This window comes from Lepisma saccharinum, chromosome 11 (genome assembly GCF_977018435.1).
Source record: "Lepisma saccharinum chromosome 11, izLepSacc3.1, whole genome shotgun sequence".
Taxonomy (NCBI): domain Eukaryota; kingdom Metazoa; phylum Arthropoda; class Insecta; order Zygentoma; family Lepismatidae; genus Lepisma; species Lepisma saccharinum.
The window spans coordinates 45865521-45891118 of NC_139239.1; the positions used below are offsets into that span (position 1 = coordinate 45865521).

The window sequence follows — 25598 nt, forward strand, 5'->3', positions numbered from 1 at the left end:
CTCGAATCTCGATTTTTTCCATCTTCACAAAGCACTGCACGGGAACAACTACAAAGTGACGTCCGCACCACAGATCTCTACCCAGAACACTGACGCGCCACGTGTTTATTAATAAAAGATGGCCTATTAATATGCGGGAACCTCGTTGTCCTAGCACTGACATCTGATGGTGATTCCGAGAACTTTTCAAACCACCATCGTATTTATCACTTTTGAGTCCAAAATTTTGTTTTTTATTTACCAAAAATATGTGATAAGGCATAACTTACACCACATGCCATAATTTCACTAAGTAATAAGTAAAGTTTTGGCATGTACTTACTTCTTCCCTCTAGCTTTCATCACATCATGTGGCTTCATCAGGACAAGAAAAGTCGAAGTTTAAAACATAGGAAGGTAAGTTTGGTTAAAAAAGATTAAAATGGTAAAACACAATGCAGTGTCCTGTCACTCCATCCTACTCAAAGTCTGGCAGGCAGCCATATTGAATAGGACAGTCAGTTGCCAGCCAGAGATGGAGTGACAGAACACTGCATTGTGTTTTACCATTTTAACCTTTTGTAACCAAACTTACCTTCCCATGTTTTAAACTTTGACTTTTCTTGTCTTATCTCCTGAGAAAGTCACATGATGTGGTGAAAGCTAGAGGGAAAAAGTTTAGATTTTCAAGAATCTTTGTGCCTTCTACAGGAAATGGATTTGTAGTAGACATTGTAGGGGGAATTTGTAAATGGACAGAATTGCCTACTCTCCTCATATGGCACTACCGATGTGGGGAAAACCTATACAATGCAAGGTATGTTCCAAGATGATGGATATATTATTTAACAATATTACAGAACAGCATGAATCAAACATGAAAGTTAAACCTGCTAATTTTGCTGATGTGATTCTGCTCAGAAAAGAACATTAATTCTCTTCATTCTAATGATCTTGGTTCCTGCCACAAGTTCTTGTTCATGACTTTGAAGACAAGGTCAGGGATGAAACAAGGTTTTTTGACCGCATCCAGTCAAATATACATTGTTCTGTGTGGATTTCTTGTGCAGAAACAGTGTATGATTTATTAGATGGAACATTGCAGAGAGGAAAACAAAGATCACTTAAGGTTGTAGAAGACAAAAATTGAAATTCATACATTAAAGGGCTGAGGCAGATTTGTGTAAATTCATCATGCGAAGCATACCTGTTGCTAGCACTTGCTATGTATGTACAATTGTATATTTTCAAAAATTCCCTCCCTCCTTATGATTAGTACAACATATTTTTGTTCCCCACATTTCATGTTTAAAGAATTAAGCGATATGAGCACTATCCGGCGACCAGCGTTTATTTATAAGCTCTGTGAATGCCCTGACAACATGACATGTAAAAGCATTGAGCCAGTACACAACATTCATCGCCTTTCTCTAACACACCTCTCTCTTGAAATGACATCAGTGAAAATGTTTTCTTTTTTGTACTCAATGCTGTTCAGCCTTTTTAATATTTAAGAGAGAATATGAGAAAAACTTTCTGTTGCACTGGCTTAGTGGCTTTTGGAAGTAAATCACTACTCAGGGTCACTTTATGTACAGACAGACTAACTGGGACTGGATCTAAAGTTTAAAGTAGAATTCAAACCATGGAAATGTGCCTCACTGGGTGTTAATTACTTCACTATTTTGGAAACCTATTTAATAGTAAGGAATTATCTGAGTGCTGTCAGTATTCTGATAACTACAATGGAAAAATCCATGTATTTGTTTCCTGCTTATATGCACAGCTGATTTTAAAATGTTTCCCTGAGGAAAAAAATTAGACTTGTTCCTTCTTATAAAGACTAAGTACGTAAAAAGGTAAAGGTAAAGTGTTCCCCTGTGCATAGCACCACGCCATGAAGGCGTATAGGAGGTGTGGGGGTAACGCCCCACACTTTTGACTAAGTACGTTGAAAGTAAAAATATAACTATAACTTTGAGCAGTATTAATCAGCTCTTCGAGTGCTTTTACATGGAGTGTGCTCAAAACATTAAGTTCATTGCCACTGTCTGGAATTTTTGGCAGAAGCCTGCTGCTTCTTTTCACACAACTTTCAAACTGACCTCATGAGATGATAGGGTCAGTACCAAAATATTGAGGTTCTGCATGGGATAGAACCCAGTGCTACTTACATTGCAAAGAGCACTAACCACTCAGCTAAGTGAGAAATCCACACATAACTAAAGCTCAATGTTTAGTGTAAAGAAGGACAAATACCAAAAGCCTGATCAAGTATTGCACAGAAAGCACCGAGATATGAAAGCAGAAGACAACATAGACAAATTCTAGGAAATTATATGGAAAAACATTAAATCCAAGTAATATGAGTACTCAGAAATGATATAATGGATATCTACTGGGACTACACATCAATGATTATTATGCAGTATGTATTAGGGAACTTGGCATTTCAGCGGGCAATGTAAAGAAAACCAAGAGCAAGAAGATTCAAGCATACTCTCCCCTATGACACACTGTACTTATAAATTACATTCATATGGCACGGACATATGCAGAAGCATCTTTCAGCTCAGCACACACAGACTCATATCTGCGACATGAGGTTCTTTATGTCCTGGCAGAGCTGGGTAAACGTCTTCCTCTTGTGAGAATCAACACACCAGCAAGGAATCATTAGGCCAGCGTAGACGGATGCTGGGCAATTTTGTGGGCAAGGCAATCGGATTCCACTTTCTAAAGCTGTAAGCAGTCTCTGCTGATCGTGATCATCTGGACAGTCAGGAAGCTGTGGGTCATCTCCTCGGGTAAACATCTCATACAAGGTAACACCATACGACCACACATCTGACTGTGAAGAGAACTTGCCATCACTTAAGCTTTCAGGTGCGTACCTGAAAGTAAGAGACATACCTTTCATATGTGTTCAACTAATCATTCTTATACAAATGATCACACTTGCCTCACTTCATTTCTTTATGTAGCATATTTGAAAAGATTGCAATCCAACCAATATTACATAAGCAGTAAAGTGTTAGTTCTTTCACTCTTCTTCATTTATTTATAATTTGTTTAGAGCTATATTACAATAGAGCTCTAAATGCAGATACATTATTCAAATTTCTATTAAATTTATATTTCTATTAAAGTGAAAAATATTCTAATCATGTTTACAAAGCAGGAAAATAAGTGTATCAGCATTATGCTCTGTACTATATTCCTTGACAAAACTTGAGTACTTTACTACACATTGCACATCTTTGTATTAAGCATAAATACAAAATATACTTACTGTGGTCAGAATTTTATTTACTCAACCTTTCAACATTTTCGCAAGTCTTTTTAAGACAAAAAAAAAAGGATTAAACAATGTATTATGAATTACAAAACCTTACCAAATAATTAAGATTGAGACAATAACAGACCAAACTTATTCAATAAACAATAGAGCTCTAAAACATAGATACATTTCATGATTGGGATTATTCAAATTTCTATTTTGTTTTAGTAGGCTGGGAAAAGATTAACTGGTACTTTATTATTATTATTAGCTTATGGATACAATTGTTGATAATTTTACTGATCTGATTATAGCATGTAATTTAGTGCAAAATTATGCAATTTTATTATTATTAAATGAGTAATACTATACTCCATGGCACAACAGCCCTTTCAGGGCCAGAGTTTGCCAAGTGGCTTTTTGTGGGGTCACGTGCGGTCAGCATATCAAGTTCCATAGACACACTTCTAAAAAGGCATAATTCATATGCTCATGTTTTTCGCTAAAGGTATGTACTTTCAGAGTAAGAAGGCTTTGTTCAACTAATTTCTTTTCTTGTTTTTTATGTACCAAAAGGGTACTACTTTCTGGATGTGTCTCATATCATTTTGTTCTGGTACAGTACAAATCAATGAGAATAGAAGAGTGAAATTTTAGGAGGATCTGAAAACAAACCTGAAGAAACAAATGCAACTTTTTGCACCGAAGTGTCATGACACATTGCATGTGTTGCCTGTTGCTTTGGTGTCACTTGGACTTGGCCATTTTTCTAGCGCTGCCTTGGTTTGTTGGTTGCACATGTGCAGTGAATGCTTTTTTATACATGGACCAGAAAAAGGTCTATTCCAGTGTATGTGATTTGTGGTAAAGTTTTGCTTTTTAATTTGGTGTGAAAATCTCCCTAAGTACATTCTTTAGCCAAGTTTCAAACCACCATCATGCAAATATTACGGCTTCTAGTTTCTGTTCTGAACATAATTTTCACTACCTTTTTTCTCTTTCGTTCTTTCTTTAACATGGTCTATAGGTAAAGTATAACAAGAAGTTAATTCTGAAAATAATTTTATGTCTAGCTTAATGTCATGTCAAGTGAATACTTGTAACCATTAATATATATATATATATATATATATATATATATATATATATATATATATATATATTCTTGCAAATACATAAAGAATTTAGCTGCAACTTTAATTTGGCAATAACTATTATTTTGTACACTTTTCTACAGTACTCACCATCTAATAGGAAGGTTCCTGATGGTTTTTAAAATGTAATAGTGATTTTTTCCTGTTACTTGTGCCAATCCAAAGTCTGAGATTTTTACATGATCTTCACCTGCCACTAGAATATTGCGTGCTGCCAAATCTCGATGTACTATATTCTTCTTTCCCAGATACTCCATTCCCTGAGAAAAAACAGGACTCAAATATTACTAAAACAAAATTGAATTCTTATTATACAGAATGAGAAGGAAATATGAAATACTCTTTAGATAAAAAGAAATAAATCTATGCACAAATATGGTTGAAATTCACTTTCTGCACAAGTATGGGTAACTTTTGCAAAAAAAAAAAAAGTATCCACCTACTGATTTCACTGACTCAATGTAACCATTCAGAGAAGGCTGCTGATTGACATTCAATTCAATACGATACATAATACAGCAAAGTATATGACCAATCTTGTTCATAGTTGAGGCTCTTGACTTCAGTCTGCTTCACTTGTATTTATGTTCAAATCTTTTGTTGTTAGTTTGTAATTTTCTTTAAAAATAGTTGCCAAAGTGGTGGGCCTGTCCTTGGTATGTCTTTAGAGTTATATTGTTGTAAAAGATTACACAGGTTTCTTTTGTGTGAAATCTTGATCTTGAAGGGACACTCACAAAGAACACCCATGCCCAGGCAAGAATATGAATCCAGGACTTCTGGTTTCATAGTACCATAGGCTGATGATGACATGTCCCTATGCATTGATGTGTTGGGAGAGTCCTGAGCCCGAAGTGTTTTTTTTTATATTTGTTCCTTTTAGGTGTTCATTTGTGATTTCCTGGCTGGTTCTAACAGCTATCAATATTCTTTCCCAAAGCAGAGGCACAATATACTCATGAAAACCAACAAATATTAGAAGAGAACTAAAACTAGGCGAAACAAATACTATAGGTGTAGTACAATAGTAAGCAACACTACAACCATTGGTAGAATCAACCATCCATTCCCTCCCTACCAGTACCCACCATAACTTGCGATGTTCCATCAACACCTTACCTAGCAACCACCACTCACGCTATGTACAATTTTAATTATGGTGGGAGTCTCATCTCATTCAACTCCTATTTATATTCTGTGGTCTTCACTTGGCCACTGCACCATCCAACACTACCTTTTGTTGTGTCTGGTGAATGTTTCCTTCTCCTTTGATTTGATATCTGCTCTTCTTGCTATTACTCCTTTTCCTTTCTTCCATATAGATCTATCATGATTTCATTTTCAGTTATACTTCTAAATCTTATGCCTGACTTTATTTAACAGTGGAAGAAAAGTGAAACTACAAATTCTATCCATGAATTTTGGACATATTATCTATTCCCCAATATAATACTATCATTATATTTAAAACCAGCTCACCTTAGACACATCATAGGAAAATTTGAGAAGTTTTCTGTCTGTTAAGCTATCTCGGTGCATTCTCAAGTACGCTAATAACGACCCATGGGGAACATACTCCATCACCAGCTGAGTTTCTGGATCCTCAATAACACCCTTTATCTCAACAATGTTTGGGTGCTTCAGCGTCTGGAAAAAACAAAATGAAAAACAGAATATTGTTAACACATTGAGATATGGAAAATGTGGCAAAGTGAGATATTTATAAATGTTTAACATGTACTTACTTTTACACAATGATCAAGAATATTCTTGTTAAAAAACTGTAAAGAAATAGTATTGTGCAGTGATAGTATTGTAAGAAGGCAGGCAGTTGGTTTCTAACTAGCCAGCCCCTTTAACGGAGGAGGTGTTTAGCTGTTCTTTCATGCATTGTAAAATGGTACACACTGCCACCACTTGATTGCTATCTGCATTTAAACCTAACAGATGCCAGAGCCTCGTTAGTGTGAAAGAATGTACACAGGGTGTACTAAGTGGAGAGGTTGATATTTGGGTGCTTACAGGAAAGTCTCCCGTTACACTACAATTTGGATTGGCATTTGACATGTAGATGGAAATTTTAATCTGACAAGAATGTTGTCATCACTCTAAGAAAATCATGTTCTGGTGGGCTGAGCATCTAAGTCTGCAGGTGTTCTTAAAGGTACTGCTTTTCAAGGTCTTCATGTTGAGCTGCTTATTCTGGCATTGTGTAGGGTATACAGACTAACAGCATAGAATGAAGGATATGCATTTACTATGACAACTCTTCCCATCTAACCTAATGGTTTACAGTTTCTAGAAAAACATCTACTGTCTTCTTCCAGCTTTGGTAAAAACAGAGGGTGATGCTCTCGTATTTCCTATGACCATACTGTTGTAACTATACGATAAAAAGAGTATGTGCAATCTTGGAACTGCTAAATAATTAGCCACTATTTGGAAAAACCACATGTTTTTTCCAAGATTAGGAAGGTTCATACATTTAATTCCTTTAATGAAACAATAACTAAAAGAAAATTATCACAATAGTAGCATCATTTTACTCAATTGTTAAGTTATGTGACGACCAGGGGTTGGCATTTTTAATGCATGGTTGGAGATTCTCCTGGTTGTAGTTCATGTGAATACAATGTATTGCAACTGTGTTACATATCCAGTGAAAACCTGTCTGGGTGAACACATGTTTGGGGTTTGTTTCAAGTCCACTTCATGCATGGATAGGTTAATCAGGATTGAATCTACAGTTGTGAACCACTATCTGCCTCAATGGGTATCAAACTTGGGATTCCTTGATTACAACGTACAACATTACCAGTATGTCATCAGGGAGGCAGGCAAACACATGGTTCATGTGGGAAAAAAATTAAAAAATAAACTATACTTTCTGCATGTATTATTACATTATATCTTACCTTCATAATATCAATTTCCCTCCGCAAATCTTGAAGGCCTTCTTCTATTGCATTTTTCTTCAGTTTCTTTACAGCAACAGACTCATATGTTCCATTTGCATGGGTTAAAACTCCTTTATACACTTCACCATAGAAACCCTGAAAAGTAACACAACACAGTTATATTTACATGAAGCGCATGCTTATTGAAAGCTGCATGTCTTATTACAGTCTATACATTCTTGCATGCACACATATAGGAACGATTTTAAAAAATCAAACAGTACATGCACAAACACAACATCTGTCAGGATATGATGTTTCACAGTTTATCCATTTTCATTTTGGACACAGGATGTGTTTGGAGAGAAGGGTAATGAGACATATTCTTAACCGAGTTCAAATCAGGAGAAAAATCGTACTTCTCTGAATGTTAGTGACAATGGTTCTTTATTAGCATGCAATGTTAATTTGACATATCTACTGTCTCTCAAATCATAATGTTAGAACAGGTAAAAGTAGAAGAACTAGACAATTAATACCAATTAACATTGCGCTCTTATGCTAGGATAAAATCCCCACAAGCCACATAGCATGAGAATAGCTTTATTATTTTCCTGTAGTTTACGGTTATTACAAGCATAAGAAAAACAGTTTTTTCCTTTGTGACGTTTCAGGAGAACACACGCTCCTTTCATCAGACATTTATTTTCATTTTGACTAAAGATACAGTTATAACAATGGTTAGTAATTTTTTAAACAAAAAGAATCTGTTATATAATGGATGTTGTCAATGTTACATTGTTGTAATATAGCAACTTAACTGTGAAAAAAACAGTCTATTTTATTTTTATTTTAGATTTTTTAAAATTATGAATCCCAAATATCATCAGGTAATTCAAATTCATCATTGTTTTCACAAAGTCTCTTGATGTTTTCTAATGGCTCTTTAATATAGCAAAAGAAAATGGCTTTCACACTAACAGAATAAACCAAATCAAAAAACAAGTCGCAAGAAAACTAAAGGAAAAGAGAAATACAGACAAAGATGAAAAATCTGTTGAAAAGAAATTTGTGTGCATTCCATTCCACAAGGGATTCTCACATAAAATTGCAAAAATTTTTAGAAGTTTTAATTTCAAAATTGTTTTCAAATCACCAAGAAGTTTGGAATGTACATTTAATGAATTCAAAATGAGGAACTCGCTACCAGATGTGGAAACCACAGGAATATATAATATAAGTTGTTCATGTTCAAAAGATTATGTGGGACAAACAGCAAGGAAAATGGCAATAAGATGGCACGAACACGATTTGGACATTATAAATCTAAACCCAAGAACAGGTTTGTCAACTCATATCATCGAAGAGAAGCATTTGATTAAAAAGAGAAGGGTTTTAAAAAGATTAACGGGAAACACAGAGTTGAATGTCTGGGAAGCCTCGTTCATTGCAGAAGAACACTGGAATAAATTAAATAATGAAAATGGTAACATAGATCCAGTGTGGAGTTTTCTTTTTCACAAATGGAGTAAGCCACCATCTTTAAAATTTAATGTAACAGAAAACATCAAGAGACTTTGTGAAAACAATGATGAATTTGAATTACCTGATGATATTTGGGATTCATAATTTTAAAAAATCTAAAATAAAAATAAAATAGACTGTTTTTTTCACAGTTAAGTTGCTATATTACAACAATGTAACATTGACAACATCCATTATATAACAGATTCTTTTTGTTTAAAAAATTACTAACCATTGTTATAACTGTATCTTTAGTCAAAATGAAAATAAATGTCTGATGAAAGGAGCGTGTGTTCTCCTGAAACGTCACAAAGGAAAAAACTGTTTTTCTTATGCTTGTAATAACCGTAAACTACAGGAAAATAATTTTATCATGCAAGCAATGCGTACATACAAGAAAAACTATGAGAATAGCTGTCAAAAAAGATTTCCGGTGCCAATAATTCACACGTAATTCCCGGAACTCAAGGAATTCCTGGTTAGTAGTCACCCAGAATCTAGCTTACTTCTATTTGAAAGCAAAACTCTGATAGGTTCGTTCATTGGATTGTAATACTTATACAGTGGAACCCCGATTTTACGTTTTTCAGGGGCCTGTAAATAAAAAACGTAAAATGCAGGAAACGTAGAAAGCGGGAAAGCATAGGGGAGGGGTGAAACTCAAGTATCAGTAAGAAACGACTTCATAATCGGTTTTTAGGGGGTACATTCTGTAAAAAATAATTCAACAATGAGAAAGAAGTATGATTATGAATTTCAAAAGGGGGGGGGGGGGGAAGCAAGACCTGCTGTGAAAATCAGTGGCGGATTAACATGATCCACTTTCGAGTTTAGGGACGGTGGATGACTGCTTCTATCTGCCACCTATTAGGTTCAATTTATGCTTCTGATTGTGTGGGATCTTCATTTACTCTGTAAACTGGTAATTAGTTGCTAGTTTTAGAAGTATCGGGTAATTGGAGGGGGGGGTTATCATTTATAGTTGGACGTCAACTTATATATGGTAATCAAAGTGTCCTGGATTCAGTTCACAGTGGAGACATATAGAATGATTCAGATCCCACTTTAGCTGCATGTGTGTCCAGTCCCCATCAGCCCACCTGCAGAAGTGAACTGAAAACAAGCTGTCAAAGTTATGCATTTTTTGACGTCACAATATGGGGAATTGTTATCAGTGATGTGCCCAGGATTTTCAAAAGGATGGGGGAGGAGTGTTACCTATACATTTTTAATAGCCCTCATGCTGTATCTTTTCCTGCTTTTGACGGTTTTTTTTTATTTTTTAAATACTGGGTCAAAGAGGGAGTTATGACCCCTATCAACCCCTTCCCTGGGCATGCCACTTATTGTTATTTACATCCGTATTAATCTACAATTTATTGTTGGAGTTAGCAGTGTTGCAGAGTGCAAACACCCTTTCCACAAATAGATTTCCTGTAAATAGACAAAACACTGGCACCAGCTGCCAGCTGCTCGCTGCTCGCTGTCCGCAGACACAACGGACCAGCGATAAGGAGAGGGAGGGGAAGTGAAGACGAACAGGTGGTGGAATGGCGCCAATGCAGTTGATGAACAAAAGTCTTATCAGATGTGTGCTCATTCCTGACCAAGCTGCAGAAAGAAAGAAGGGATCAATGCTACTGACATACAAGCAACATTTCCGATGCAGATAGAGGCAATAATAAAAAAAAAAGAAACGGGCTGGGGCTGAATCATGCACACCAGTGGCAGATTAATGAGCTTGTGTATGTGTGTGGGGGGGGGGGGAAGATGGGTGACTTTTTTTATTTTTACTTTTAGACAGTATGCTCTGTTCGTTAAATGTACGTATCCAGGAGCGACTGCTTAACTGTAGACTGCAGAGGGAAAAAGAAGGGATGTTAGCTTTTTGTCTTTATGCTAATTGGTTGTCTCTTCCACACGAGCAAGAAAATTGGGGCAGAAATACTTGATACTTTTTAGTAATTACATACCATATCACCCTGCACTTTGCACCATGACGTTACCAGCACCATGCTCTGGCTACCTTTACCCTCCCTATTCTTCGATCTTGGCCAATTTGGAGGTGATGTGATCAGCACCATGCTTGGGCAGCCTTTATTCCCCAGGGTTGCCCCAAGGTAGCCATTTATTTGAGGCTAGGTGAACTCCAGAGCCACTTTATGAGGCAGCTTAGATCACCCACCCTGGGAATAACATCTGGGTTTCCAGTGTGTCAGTCAGACGCTCTACCGACTGGGCGAGCACGGCTCCCCAGCGAATGAGAAAAAGTAAATAAATATATGCCAGGGTGGCTACTTACCGGGAATTCCTTGAATTCTGGGAATTATGTGTGAACTCCGCTTGAATTTTTCTACGGAGATGTGAAAAATTGCAACTTTCATTAATACAAAGAGTTTGTATATTTACAAATGTCCCGAGGCAAGTTTTTCACAGTTTAGTTTTCATTTTTACCAAGGAAAGAAAAAGGAAGCTGCATGGAAAATAAAAGGGAATTCTCTCTCCGTCTGATGATGTGCCCAGGATTTTCAAAAGGATGGGGGAGGAGTGTTACCTATACATTTTTAATAGCCCTCATGCTGTATCTTTTCCTGCTTTTGACGGTTTTTTTTTATTTTTTAAATACTGGGTCAAAGAGGGAGTTATGACCCCTATCAACCCCTTCCCTGGGCATGCCACTTATTGTTATTTACATCCGTATTAATCTACAATTTATTGTTGGAGTTAGCAGTGTTGCAGAGTGCAAACACCCTTTCCACAAATAGATTTCCTGTAAATAGACAAAACACTGGCACCAGCTGCCAGCTGCTCGCTGCTCGCTGTCCGCAGACACTACGGACCAGCGATAAGGAGAGGGAGGGGAAGTGAAGACGAACAGGTGGTGGAATGGCGCCAATGCAGTTGTTGAACAAAAGTCTTATCAGATGTGTGCTCATTCCTGACCAAGCTGCAGAAAGAAAGAAGGGATCAATGCTACTGACATACAAGCAACATTTCCGATGCAGATAGAGGCAATAATAAAAAAAAAAGAAACGGGCTGGGGCTGAATCATGCACACCAGTGGCAGATTAATGAGCTTGTGTATGTGTGTGTGGGGGGGGGGGAAGATGGGTGACTTTTTTTATTTTTACTTTTAGACAGTATGCTCTGTTCGTTAAATGTACGTATCCAGGAGCGACTGCTTAACTGTAGACTGCAGAGGGAAAAAGAAGGGATGTTAGCTTTTTGTCTTTATGCTAATTCGTTGTCTCTTCCACACGAGCAAGAAAATTGGGGCAGAAATACTTGACACTTTTTAGTAATTACATACCATATCACCCTGCACTTTGCACCATGACGTTACCAGCACCATGCTCTGGCTACCTTTACCCTCCCTATTCTTCGATCTTGGCCAATTTGGAGGTGATGTGATCAGCACCATGCTTGGGCAGCCTTTATTCCCCAGGGTTGCCCCAAGGTAGCCATTTATTTGAGGCTAGGTGAACTCCAGAGCCACTTTATGAGGCAGCTTAGATCACCCACCCCGGGAATAAAATCTGGGTTTCCAGTGTGTCAGTCAGACGCTCTACCGACTGGGCGAGCACGGCTCCCCAGCGAATGAGAAAAAGTAAATAAATATATGCCAGGGTGGCTACTTACCGGGAATTCCTTGAATTCTGGGAATTATGTGTGAACTCCGCTTGAATTTTTCTATGGAGATGTGAAAAATTGCAACTTTCATTAATACAAAGAGTTTGTATATTTACAAATGTCCCGAGGCAAGTTTTTCACAGTTTAGTTTTCATTTTTACCAAGGAAAGAAAAAGGAAGCTGCATGGAAAATAAAAGGGAATTCTCTCTCCGTCCATTTAATTTGTTAGTGTCCTTTGCAGAACAATCTATCTGAAAGGGAGAAGATTATTGCAAGATGATATATCTTGAAGTTGATTAGGTAAATTTGAGTTTGAAATTCTTTCACAATTAATAATTTTTCGTAGATTTGTAGACTATATCCTGCAATATTTGTAACTTTTGTTTGTAAATGTATTTCGAATCTGAGTATATGAAGTGGCAAATGTAAACTCTGTGCCTTAAATTAAATATTTTAAATACAGGGTGTCCATCGAACGGCACAACTGGGAATTAAGACTGGCGTTACTTTGTAACAGAAACCTGTACATACATAAGTCATACACCAAATGTTAGCCCTGTCCAAGTAGATATTTTTAAACATAGAAACAACAAACGGGGTGCAGTGTTGTTCATGCAGTGTTGCCAAATGTAAGTGAAAGTGTAAATTTATTTTTCCACAAAGCATGGAAAATTGCATGTCAAACGTTCGTACGGAAATTTGGACGTCAATTTCCACCTTGGGTAGGTGGACTATTTCACCATCTGTAGTTCAGAGAAGAAAACCGATCGTTTTCGCGTATAGCCAATCCTGAAATGCCTCGTAAAGGCGTACCGGTCCAAATGGGTGTTTTAAAAAAATTATGAGGTACAGTGGCAACACTGTTGATGTTTGAAGGCAACAAAAGGTGTGTTTAGTGATGGTCTATGACATGGAAATACTGGAAACAGGAAAAAAAAAATTATGGTGAAAAAAGTGTTACTTACCTACTCCTGGCAACCATGCAATGCAAGTAACAGGCAGTGTAGCTTTACAAAAGATGTTGAAAATGACAACCATTTTCCCTGAGGCATTCATCAACATGTTTTATCATGTTGGAAGCAACTTTATGCAAGATTGATTGGTTTATATTGTTAATGGCTGTGCAAATGTTTATTTTTAGATCATCAAGTGTTCTTGGGTTATTAATGTAAACTGTTTGTTTCAAATAACCCCACAGAAAAAAATCTGGAGACATCAGATCCGGGGAGCGACTGGGCCATAAGTTTTTGCTTATAATGTGATCGCCAAAAAACTCTGCCAACATGTCTAAAGTTTCATTAGACATGTGACATGTTGCGGAGTCTTGTTGAAACCAACAATCACGTTCATCACGTTCCAACAGAGAAATAAACTGTGTGATAAGGTCACGATAAACTATTCCGTCAACTGTTGTGTTGAAAAAGAATGGACCGATTATTTTTCTCCGCGAAATCGCGCACCACACACCGATCATTTGTGGATGAAGTGATTGTTCATGTAACAAATGGGGATTGTTACTTGACCAGTGTCGAGAATTTTGACTGTTGACATATCCATTTAAGTGGAACCATGCTTCATCCGTGAAAAAAACCTTATCCAAAATATTCACACCATTGTCTCTAATAAAATTTCTAAACCACTGGCAGTATCTTACACGTGCACCTTTGTCTGCTTCCTTCAGTTCTTGCACAGCCTGTACCTTATATGCACGTAGGTGCAATTGTTTTAACGCTTGGTGAGTTGTTGTTTTTGATACACCTGACTGTGCAGCAAGTTTACGAACAGATTTCCTGGGAGATTGTGACATTCTCTGCTCCACATCCTGCAGCACACCTTGTGTCAAAACTGGTGGTTGTCTGTGGTAGGGTTTGTCATTAACTGATCCTGTTTCACGAAATCTGGAAACAAGTCGATATATCGTCGAATTTTCTGGAACACTGTTATTCGGATATTTCTCGCGAAACACAGTTTTTACACTAGCGTACGATTTTGAACAAAAATAACGTTCCACAATGAACACCCTCTCTTCCAAAGAGTACTTCATTTCACAGAACAATTCTAATCTTCCCCTACGAACAATGTGAAATGCACGGCTCAAACAGTTCTGAGTACACAACTAACTGATTCTTTTGTTCTTGTTTGGTGGGTGCTCTTATCGCATTGCATGGTTGCCAGGATTAGGTAACACTTTTTTCACCATAATTTTCATTTTCTTTTTTTCCTGTTTCCAGTATTTTCATGTCATAGACCATCACTAAACACACCTTTTGTTGCCTTCAAACATCAACAGTGTTGCCACTGTACCTCAAAACACCCATTTGAACCGGTACGCCGTTACGAGGCATTTCAGGATTGGCTACAAGCGAAAACGATCGGTTTTCTTCTCTGAACTATAGATGGCGAAATAGTCCACCTACCCAAGGTGGAAATTGACGTCCAAATTTCCGTACGAACGTTTGACATGCAATTTTCCATGCTTTGTGGAAAAATAAATTTACACTTTCACTTACATTTGGCAACACTGCATGAACAACACTGCACCCCGTTTGTTGTTTCTATGTTTAAAAATAAATACTTGGACAGTGCTAACATTTGGTGTATGACTTATGTATGTACAGGTTTCGGTTACAAAGTAACGCCACTCTTAATTCCCAGTTGCGCCGTTCGTGGGACACCCTGTAGTATATATGCCGTTTAATTAAATTAGAAGTTTTGGATACACTGGAATCGCACAGACCCTTTATATTGTTAATATATTTGTGTGTGTGTGTGTGGGGGGGGGGGTAAGGTTTAAATAGAGAAAAAGCATGTGCTTGTACCCTTGAATTTTTGGAAAGTTCGGCTTGAAAACCGGGAATCATACTTGAATTTTATCATGGTCCTACAGTGGCCACCCTATATGCTTTTTTTGGCCCAAATAAGCATTTTAATGGTATTCAGATGTGCACTAAATTTTACTGCTCCTAGAGAATATTGACACACCCCTCGTTTATCCACTCATTTTTCCCCGACTCCATCACTGTATAACATGCAAGTCACATAATCTGCATAAAAGAATCCATTCTCTGCCCACACAGAATAATACATTTGTCCGAACTTCGTCCCCCCCTCCCCCAAATAATATCTGAATTCTTGTCCCCTGGCGGGGTATCAGCAATTGATTTGACAAAAATATTTTTCCGTCAGTGAGTAAAATATCGCTCATCTACCCATAGAAAAAGAGAATCAAGTTAGCTTCAACTTCATTCTGATGACCAAATGGCATAACATTCGTGAAAAAACTTCATATTAAAAATAATTTACAGTGAAATATAAACTAGATCCAATCGTATTTCCTTAGGAATCTAAATGACTTTCCATTAAAGAAGTAGTGCAGTTCTTATTCAGTATCGGATAGCAGATGTTGGCAAACCGTTCTTTTTTTTTTTCTATTCTAATGCTTCAGACAAGAAGAAAGGAAACGTTTTCACAACAAGACCCCTTCTCGCTTTTCTTCTTCGTTCCCGTCAACTAGGAAGGATTCTGTAAATCTGTGTCGGCAAAGAAGCGAATGGTGATCGAGTCCTGTTGTCAATTTTTCACTCGAAGTGGGGAGGGTGAACTTTCGTTTATGACGACGGGAAGTAATAAGAATCAGTTTCCTTGACTTACTCTTTATTCAATACGAATACGTAATTGCAGGTATTACACCCCGTACAAACGTCAAGCCACTGCTCGATACCCAGCCCGACGTCAAGCGATCTGCCGTTTCAACTACTAGCACCGCCCCCTTTCCACCTCACTCGAGCCACGAGGCATGAGGAGCTCTGAGGTCGTTCACCACGTCACACGACGTTCCTACCTCAATACACTCGAGTACAAAATTAATCAAATGATACAACTGTCATAACTCCCCTCTCTTGGGAGAAAAATTTCCTTCAAGTGAAATTTTTACAAAATAAAATACCCATTTATAATTTACACATTGTTATCTTACCTACACTCATACTTTGTGTAGTTACAGTTAAACTGGTATACATCATGGTCAAATATACTGGGTATAATCAATACAACAACATTTATGTTAAATAAAATATAAAAATAACAAATAAATATAAATAATTTTAAACAAAATCTTTCTTTGACCTACCCAAACAAATGTTTATACAATTTTGGATTTAGTTTTTCCAATTGGCTTAAATAACAACTTCTTTTTTCAACGGTACAATTCCAGATTTTTAGATTATCACTGTGATGGTTACCACTGATATTGCCAGTTTTCAAATCTATTACAATGTATACATTAGTTGCTTGTTTCTCAATTACCATATACGGACCTTCATAGACCTCACAGTACTTTTTAGTACGATTTTCTAGGAGGCTGCTAAGATAATGGGTTTTTACGAATACCAGGTCTTTTATTTTAACTTCAGGTCTATTTTCTTGTTGCAAGTTGTACCTGTCATTTCTTTTCTTCCTTGCTTGGAAACCCTTTACAAAAGCCATGTATAGCTTATCTTTCCACAGAGAAACCTCATTAGGCGGTAAATTAAAATGATTCAAAATACATGAGTTAAGATCTCTATTTAGTTGTAACTCTGAGGGAGCAAATCCTAGCTGTGTGTGTACACTATCATTTAATAAGCTTACAACTACATCTATATATTTCGGCCAATCTTTGTGGTTGTTTTTACAAAACACACGCATGAGCCGGTTGAGTTCAGAATGAATTCTCTCAACTAAATTAGAACTAGGGTGATATATTGGGGTATACGCCAATTTTATACCTAAGCTTGTTAAAGTGTCCACATATTTGTTAGAATGAAACACTGTGGCGTTATCACTGACTAACCTGTGTGGAATGCCAAAATGCCTGACATATCCTTCTAGCAAGGCTTTTACAATACTGTTGGCCGTACCTGACCTCATTGGATAAGCAAACAGATATTTAGTGTTAGCATCTTGTAAGGTTAGAAGAAACCTTTCTCCCTGCGAGCCTTTAATTAATGGTCCTTGTATATCCAAAAACAAAATAGTTTCACCCTGGTTACAATGTTGTTGGAATATGCCCTTGGGCGGATGTCTACTCGGCTTCGTTCTCATACATAGTTCACAATCTTTGATATAACTCAGAATACCTTTTCTCATACCAGGCCAAAAGTACAATTTCCTAACTCTTCTGAGTACTTTTTCACAACCAAAGTGGCCCATATTGTCATGATAATTCCTCAGTATTACAGAAACTAAAGATTGAGGTATACATATTTTCCAGATGTTCTCAAAGTGAAAATCTCTTATCATCAAAATTCCATTGCATACTTTATAAAACTTTTTCCAATTTCTACACCTTTGAGGTAAACTTACACTTACACTTTCACAATTGTTCAAATAATCAATAATAGGTTGAAATAGCTTATCATTGTACTGTTCTTGGACTAACAACTCTACAGGTATATCTAATACTTCATTTTTAAACATTACATTATTGTTTATGTGCATCAAGATCGGCTCTGATTCTGAAAATTGTCTGGACAATAAGTCCGCTAGGCCATTGTCAGATCCTTTGCAGTATTCTACAATGAACTGGTATTTTTGAAGTTGAAGGGACCAACGCAATAAGCGAGGGTTCCAATTCTTCGAATGGTTCAGCCAAGTGAGACACTTATGATCACAAACTAAAGTAAATTCTTTACCCAAAAGATATTGATTACATTTCTCAATACAAAATAAAAGACTTAAACATTCTAGCTCGGTTATAGTGTACTGTTTCTCATAACCTTTCAGGGTACGACTTACATAACTTATTATTCTTTTCTCACCATCAATTATTTGATACAAATATCCTCCAATGCCAAGTAAAGAAGCATCTCCTTGGACATAAAACCTTTGATTAAGATCAGGATGAAATAGTTTAGCATCATTAGAAATTTCTTGCTTGAGCAAATCAAAACTCTCTTGTTCCTTCTTAGTCCATATCCATTTCTTACCTTTTCTTAACAATTCATATAAAGGTGCACATATGGTAGCAAAGTTTGGAATGAATCTTCTCATCCAAGAGAAACAACCTATAATTTTTTGAAGTGTCTTTACATCCTTCGGAGTAGGAAGATTGATAATAGCCTCTACTCTCTCTGGATTTACTCTTATACCTGTTTTGTCAATAATGTGACCCAAGTACAATAACTTTTCTTTGCAGAGAAATGTCTTCTTGAGACGTACAGTCATACCAGACTCTCTTAATTTAGAAAATACACTTCTTAAATGTTCTATGTGACTTTCTAAAGATTCACTTCTAATGCATAAATCATCAACATAAATGATAACATTCTCTGACAGAATGTCGCCTAATACCTTGGTCATTGCCATCGTAAATGCTTGTACTCCATTACAAGTACCAAATACTAAACGTTTGTATTGGTATTGTCTACCTTCAAACAAAAATGCAGTATACTTTTTAGATGACTCTGACAACAAAATCTGGTGAAATCCAGAGGACATATCGACCAGTGATACATATGGTCTACCAACAAATCCTTGTAATGCCTCTTCAATATTAATTGGTCTAATTTGACTAACTTTTTGGTGTTGATTAATATTCCTGAAGTCAGTACATACCCTTACACTTCTATCAGACTTAGGAACTATTACTAGTGGATTTAAATAAGGTGAATCAGAAAGTTCTATAATGTCCCACTCAAGTAATTTTTGAATATGATCTCTAACATTTTGTCTGTAATGATAAGGTATTCGATATGGCTTAGAAACTAAAGGTTCTGTTGTATCTAATTCAATATGATGTTCATATTTAGTACATAAACCAGGTTTTTCATCAAACAGCATCCTAAATTCAAGTAACAAATCAAACAGTTGCTTCTTTTCATCTTCATCGAGTATTTCAGCTTGCATAGCTTTTAATTTAAGATCTTCTACACTAGCAACAGTTATTTCCTCTTTTGACTTTTGGGTTACATTAAGACAACTACTCTCTGCCTCTTCACTCACATCAAAAGTTGGACAAGATATAGGTAATAATTTAACTAACTTTTCACCTTGTTTGGTGTGTAACAATAAAGAATTTTCCTTGAAGTTTACTAGAGCCTCTACATTATACAAAAAATCTAAACCTAAAAGAATTTCTACTGTCAAATCTTTGACGACAACAAACTGAACAAAAAACATAATATCTTCAATTTCTATATCCACACAAAATTTTCCAAGTACTTTCTGTTTTCTTTTTCCAGAATAGTCAACCAAAATAATGTCTTCTATTGGCTCTAATTTAGGTCTGGTCACTTCGCTAGTAATACTTTTCCATTTGTTCTCTGACATCAAACAAATGTCGCTACCACTATCTACTAAGCATTTACTCTCTATCCCATTAATATTTGCAAAGATAGAAGTTGTATTCTTGACTTTGTTCCTGAGGTTTACAGGTAACATTAAGTTATTAGAACTATATTTCGCTTCATCTTCTAACAAGTCTTCATAAAAATTAATATCTACCCTACATACATTTTTAAGGCATGATTCACAGTTTGATTTACTAGAATTTTCATTACAAAGTTTGTTTCTTAAATCTTCAGTATTAAGATTGGCTACTGACACAATATTCTCATCTTCGTCTATGCTATTCTGTGTCACAATAACAATAGACTCACTATCTAGTTTAAAGGTTGTTCAGGCACAAACCAGGGTGCATTCACCCTAAGTGAAGACCCACCATTACCATTTTCTATTTCTTCCCTAGTACTAGATCTAGGTTCACTTCTTTGAGGATTGTTTTGAACATTACCGTGTGACACAGTGTTTGTACTAGTATTTCTATACCTAGGCCTACTATTATCAGCATTTATACGATTTTGGTTACTATAATTGTATCTACCTCGAAAGTTACTATTTCTATAGTTATTACCAGAATATGGAAAACGGTTTACTCCCCAAGACCTTTGACCAGATCTACTATCATTACTACTATTATTATCAGTGGTATATCTCCTGAAATTACCAGAATTCCTTACATTAGTCTCATGGCTTGCGTTAGAATTTCGCATATTGCTTACTCTAGATTGATTATTTCTTTTAGTTTCATTAACAACTTGTACTTGTCTAATACCAACAGGCCTTCCATCTCTCCTACTTTCACCTTCAGCACTTGCATACAAAGCTTCATGACGCGCAACCAATTCCGCAGCGGTACCAAGACTAATATTAGGTTGATTTAAGATTGCTTCTCTAACTCTATTTGGTAACTGTTGGGCTACTAAAATAGTTTTTTGCTGTTCTGGCATGTCTGGCTGAATGGAATTAAGTAAATTAATCTGTGACCAGAAATAATTTAACAGAGTTTGTCTACTTTCTTTTGCTGTATCTCTTGCACAAGACATTTGCAAGACATGTTGACTTCCACGATGCACTTTCAAAGGCATTAAGGAAAAGAACCTTAAAAGAACTATAATCTACAATGTGTAGTTTCTCCTGAGAGAACCAATTTTTAGCAACACCTTTCAAAAGCATTGGTACATACTTCATGTAATCTTTTTTGGGAACATTTAACATATCCAAGCGATCCTCAACCTCTTGAAGAAATTGTGACGCCAAATAATCCATCCTAGTTGCAGTAAATTTAGGTAACCTATCTAGATCAGAGTACTTAAGTGTACTAGGTACAAACTTCCTTCTGTAACTACTACTTTTGTGATCAGTTCCACTTTCCGAACTACTATCATGAAATTTATCTCTTGACATGCTTTTTGCAACTGTACCTCTCTTATAGCTACTTGCAGATTTACGTTTAAGCCCCCTTAACTGAACTTCAGTTTCAGAGCTAGAAGATTTTACATCTGAATCAGATTCTCCTTTACGTAATGGTCTTTGCTTTCTAAACGTGATATATTCAGTTTTTTCAATGGGTAAAGAAGCTTTCTTTGCTTCCCTTTGCTGTTCAGACAATCTAGAAACATCAGGACTAACTAAGCCTTGTACTCTAGTTTCTAATCCTAAAGAAGATTTTACCGGTTCAGCACTTACTCTTAAAATGGAAAAATCATTCGTTAAATCTCTAACTTGATACCGAATATTCTCCAACTTATCATCTAGAACCTCATATTTGTTAGTAATCTCTGTAAGTTGTTGTAAGCAACCCTTAACAGTAATGTCATTACTAGATATTTTCTGTTGAACGGTTTGAATGCTCAAGTTTAGATCTTGAATAGTTTGTCCAGACTTAACACTAATTTCGTTAAATTTACTATTCAACTCATCAATAGCAACTTCATGTCCACTAATGTTATTAAACAACTCCTTCATACTACTTTCATTTCCATGTACAAGGTTGACTAAACTTTCAAACTTCTTTTGATTCATTTCGAGTGTTTTCTTAATTTCTACGCATTCATTTTCTACCTGTTTTACATGAGAATCGAAAACCTCTCTCAATTTTTTATGTTGATTTACACACGTAACAGAAACCTCGTTTATCTTCTCTTCTAATATCGTGCTCAAGTTGACCACTTGTTCCTTTAGTTCATGGGCGCATTCTTTTGTTTCGACCAAATTATCAGACACTTTCTTTTCGACTCGTGCTTCCAATAATTCGAAGTCTTGCCTTAAGAGACCTATACTGGTGCCTACATTACTTACACTGGCCTCAACACTATTAATATCCGCTTTGACGTTACTTTCAACACTGTTAATATCAGCTTTGACATTAGCTTCAACACTATTAATATCGGCTTTGACATTAGCTTCAACACTACTGATATCGGCCTTCACACTACTAACTTGTTCCGCGAGTCTAGCTTCAAATTGTTTAAAGAGAAACTCCAATTCCTTTTTTGTAGCCATTTTCAATTTCCGTTACTGCTAGCTAAGAATTTTAGTCGCAGTATTCAGTACAACTATTTTATAATTTCGGTGCTACAATCACAGCACGATAAAGTTATTCGTCACTCTTCTTTTCCACATAGAAAAAGTTCAGTAATTACGTTCTAATATCACAGACGAAAAAGTTGGATTCTTCCATCTAACCGCTACAACCAGATTCTAACGACGTAGACGATCGAGTCCTCCTGTTCGTGCGCCATACTTATGACGACGGGAAGTAATAAGAATCAGTTTCCTTGACTTACTCTTTATTCAATACGAATACGTAATTGCAGGTATTACACCCCGTACAAACGTCAAGCCACTGCTCGATACCCAGCCCGACGTCAAGCGATCTGCCGTTTCAACTACTAGCACCGCCCCCTTTCCACCTCGCTCGAGCCACGAGGCATGAGGAGCTCTGAGGTCGTTCACCACGTCACACGACGTTCCTACCTCAATACACTCGAGTACAAAATTAATCAAATGATACAACTGTCATACGTTGTCCAAGTTTTAAGGCAGGCACCATTTAGGGAGAATCGGTTTGGCAACAGTGCGCTTGTTGTCTGATCCTGAGGCAGAAAAATCGGCCCATTGTATCTTTACCGGGAATGCAAGAAGTGCCGTTTTCAAGGAAGGTGTGACAAATGGAAGCTGTGCCACCCTGCCTCCTCCCCCCATTCACTGAACCATGCCTCTTCGCTCCCTCCTCTTGCATGAAAGCCTAACATCTGGAAGTTCAATGAATGTGGTGAATGAACCAGCTTCGAAAACAAGAAAAAGGAGGGAGAACTCGCGTGGTCAACAGAACAGGTTTCTGCCAAATTTTAAGACATCGGCACGGCTCGGAAAACGTATGAAGCGGGAAACGGGAGTTAGAATGGAAGTAAAATCAAGATGAACATTTTATTATTTAACATGGCCTTTTGCCGGGGCCTAACTGGATGAACGTATTAAGTGGGAAAACGTATAATGCGGGAACGTAAAATCGGGGTTTCACTGTATTCTGATGTTTATACTACTTCAAATGTACTAAACTATCATATGCTGAAAATAACATTTTTATAGTGATGGGCTGATATTGAAAGAATTCCAATTCATCTTCTCATCCATATGATGATGGAAGAAATTGTGCACTAAAATAAAATCACAATAAAAACGTTTCTCCAAAAACAACTTTGTTTTTACATACCTGCCCAAGTCTTGAACCCAAGGTAACATTTGATTCATCTAGTTCAAATATTTCCTGCATAGAAGTCACGCTATCAATGGAAGTGGCTGAGCTTGTGAAGTTTAAGTTTGACAAGATGGCTGAAATGTCAGCCGGTGACATGGTTCCATCATCTCTTCCACTTAAGTCCTGCGGTAGAAGGAAGCAAGTTATTGTTTTTATTTATGTATGTTCATATATGGCATATTACGCCGCAACCTGTGTTTATGAAAGCAACACTGCCCATAATATGACATTAAAAAACTTACGTCATGTGCTGGCAACATTATTGTTAAAAAAACAAATAAACAGCATGATACAAAACACTTTGTCTTTCTAAGCTTTTGACTCCATCTGCGTAGCGTCATCGGAACTTCGACCAGCCCTGATGATGACTCCAAGATGGAGTAGAAAGCTCAAAAAAACTCTATAAAGTGTTTTGTATCGTGCTGTTCATTTGTTTTGTGTGGTTTTTAAGAAGACTGCCAGTAACGTTAATAGCCTTCCCACTATGGGCAAAATTGAGAATGACTGAGGTCCTATATCCACACCCCTTCACATGCCTTCATGGCACATTCAGTGCACAGGAGATAGCTTTACCTTTACTGATAATATAAATTGGTGCATAATTTCATAGTAGGGATAATCAACTGATTTGCAAATTTAGAAAAAAATATATATCTTTTTTTGAAGAGAAATTCTTACCTGTGAATCAGCAAGAAGCCACATGGTCTCCAGGCTTCTGCCAGCCCTAAACATTGATGAGGGCTCGTTATCACATGAGACAGACTTCAGCATACTTGCAAGGTTTGGCTGCTTTGGGAGCTGGAACAGCACAGATGAGTGCTCAGTCTTTCCACTGTCTAATGTTGTAACATCTGCAAAATAAAAGTGAGACAACAGGAAATAAAATTTTCAATCGTACCAATGGGAATTAGGTCTGAGCGAAATGATAATGTATTTCACCTGTTCTCTGCTCATGGTGTCAATAAAAGTAAAAGGTGCAGAAACACTGCAGCCTATGATTTGCTTAATTTTGATCCATTTTGTGTGACATTTTATCACAGCTGCCGACTGCACATGAGAATATTGATGTTATAATTGCATTCTGTTAACAGACACGTGTCGTGATGTTAGCGGTGCACATATTAAAACCTACTACCGTAGGAATTCTGTCCAGAATGTGTTTCAGTTAATGCAGAATTTGTTTTAGTTCCTAAATAATCTGTTTGCTTACTGTTGAAGCTTTTTTAGTTGTAGAACCTAGTAAAACAATTTTCAAGGTAGATCGTGTAATGTACAAGGTGTGACAAAAAAACAAACAAAAAAAAAACGAACTGGACTCATAAGTTCTGGTACTTACTGCATTAGTGCCTGTTGGGGCCATCACCTTCGAAGTAGTTCCCTTCAGCATTCACACACTTCTGCATTCTCTGCTGCCACTGTTGGTAACAGTACTGGAAGTAATTTTCTGAGAGTTCACGAAGGAGGTCTGCCGTTTTCGACTTGACTTCTTCAACTGAGTCAAAAGGTGTTCCCTTGAGGCCAGACTTTAGTTCCAGAAGAAAAAAAGGAAAAAAAAGTGTCATGGTGCCAGATCTGGCATGTTTCCTCTTCGTCGTGGCTTCCTGTAGTTTCCGGTGTGCCCCAAGGAAGTTCTCTGGGGCCCCTGTGTTTCTCTCTCTTCATGGATGACATTCACGAATATATTTCTTCCGAATGTTCAGTATTATTGTATGCTGATGACTGCAAATTATTCCGAAACATTACCTCACTTCAGGACACATGCTATATCCAAGACAATCTCAAACACATTGAACGCTGGTGTCAAGATTGGAATCTCAAATTAAATCTGGATAAATCTGTTGTCATGAGGTTTACTCTAAAATCCAATAGCACAGCGCCATCCTACAAGTTATGCAACCAGGTTATTCCGTCCGTACGACAACACAAGGATCTTGGTGTCATTTTTGATAGCAAACTGACTTTCAACCATCACATAGACTACATAACTTCGAAAGCGATGAAAATATTTGGACTAATTTACAGATTTACAGAGATAACACACGTTTCTGCCCTC

The 25598-nt window shown here is 36.9% G+C and overlaps 2 protein-coding genes across 2 annotated transcripts in view; one reads left to right on the top strand and one right to left on the bottom strand.

Annotated features, from left to right (window-relative positions):
• LOC145994763 (cytochrome c oxidase assembly factor 1 homolog) overlaps positions 1-25598 on the top strand; it is a 329972-nt gene that overhangs the window by 261081 nt on the left and 43293 nt on the right. The gene's annotated exons all lie outside the window — the stretch shown is intronic.
• The window catches only part of hop (tyrosine-protein kinase hopscotch), a 59905-nt gene continuing 36527 nt past the window's right edge, over positions 2221-25598 (bottom strand). Inside the window, exons 13-18 of the mRNA XM_083131004.1 lie at positions 24224-24396; positions 23501-23668; positions 7329-7466; positions 5893-6060; positions 4504-4673; positions 2221-2873 (exon numbers count right to left, since the gene is read on the bottom strand). Coding sequence (XP_082987130.1) covers positions 2567-2873; positions 4504-4673; positions 5893-6060; positions 7329-7466; positions 23501-23668; positions 24224-24396 — 1124 coding nt within the window. The 3' untranslated portion in view covers positions 2221-2566. The remainder of the gene's footprint in view (positions 2874-4503; positions 4674-5892; positions 6061-7328; positions 7467-23500; positions 23669-24223; positions 24397-25598) is intronic.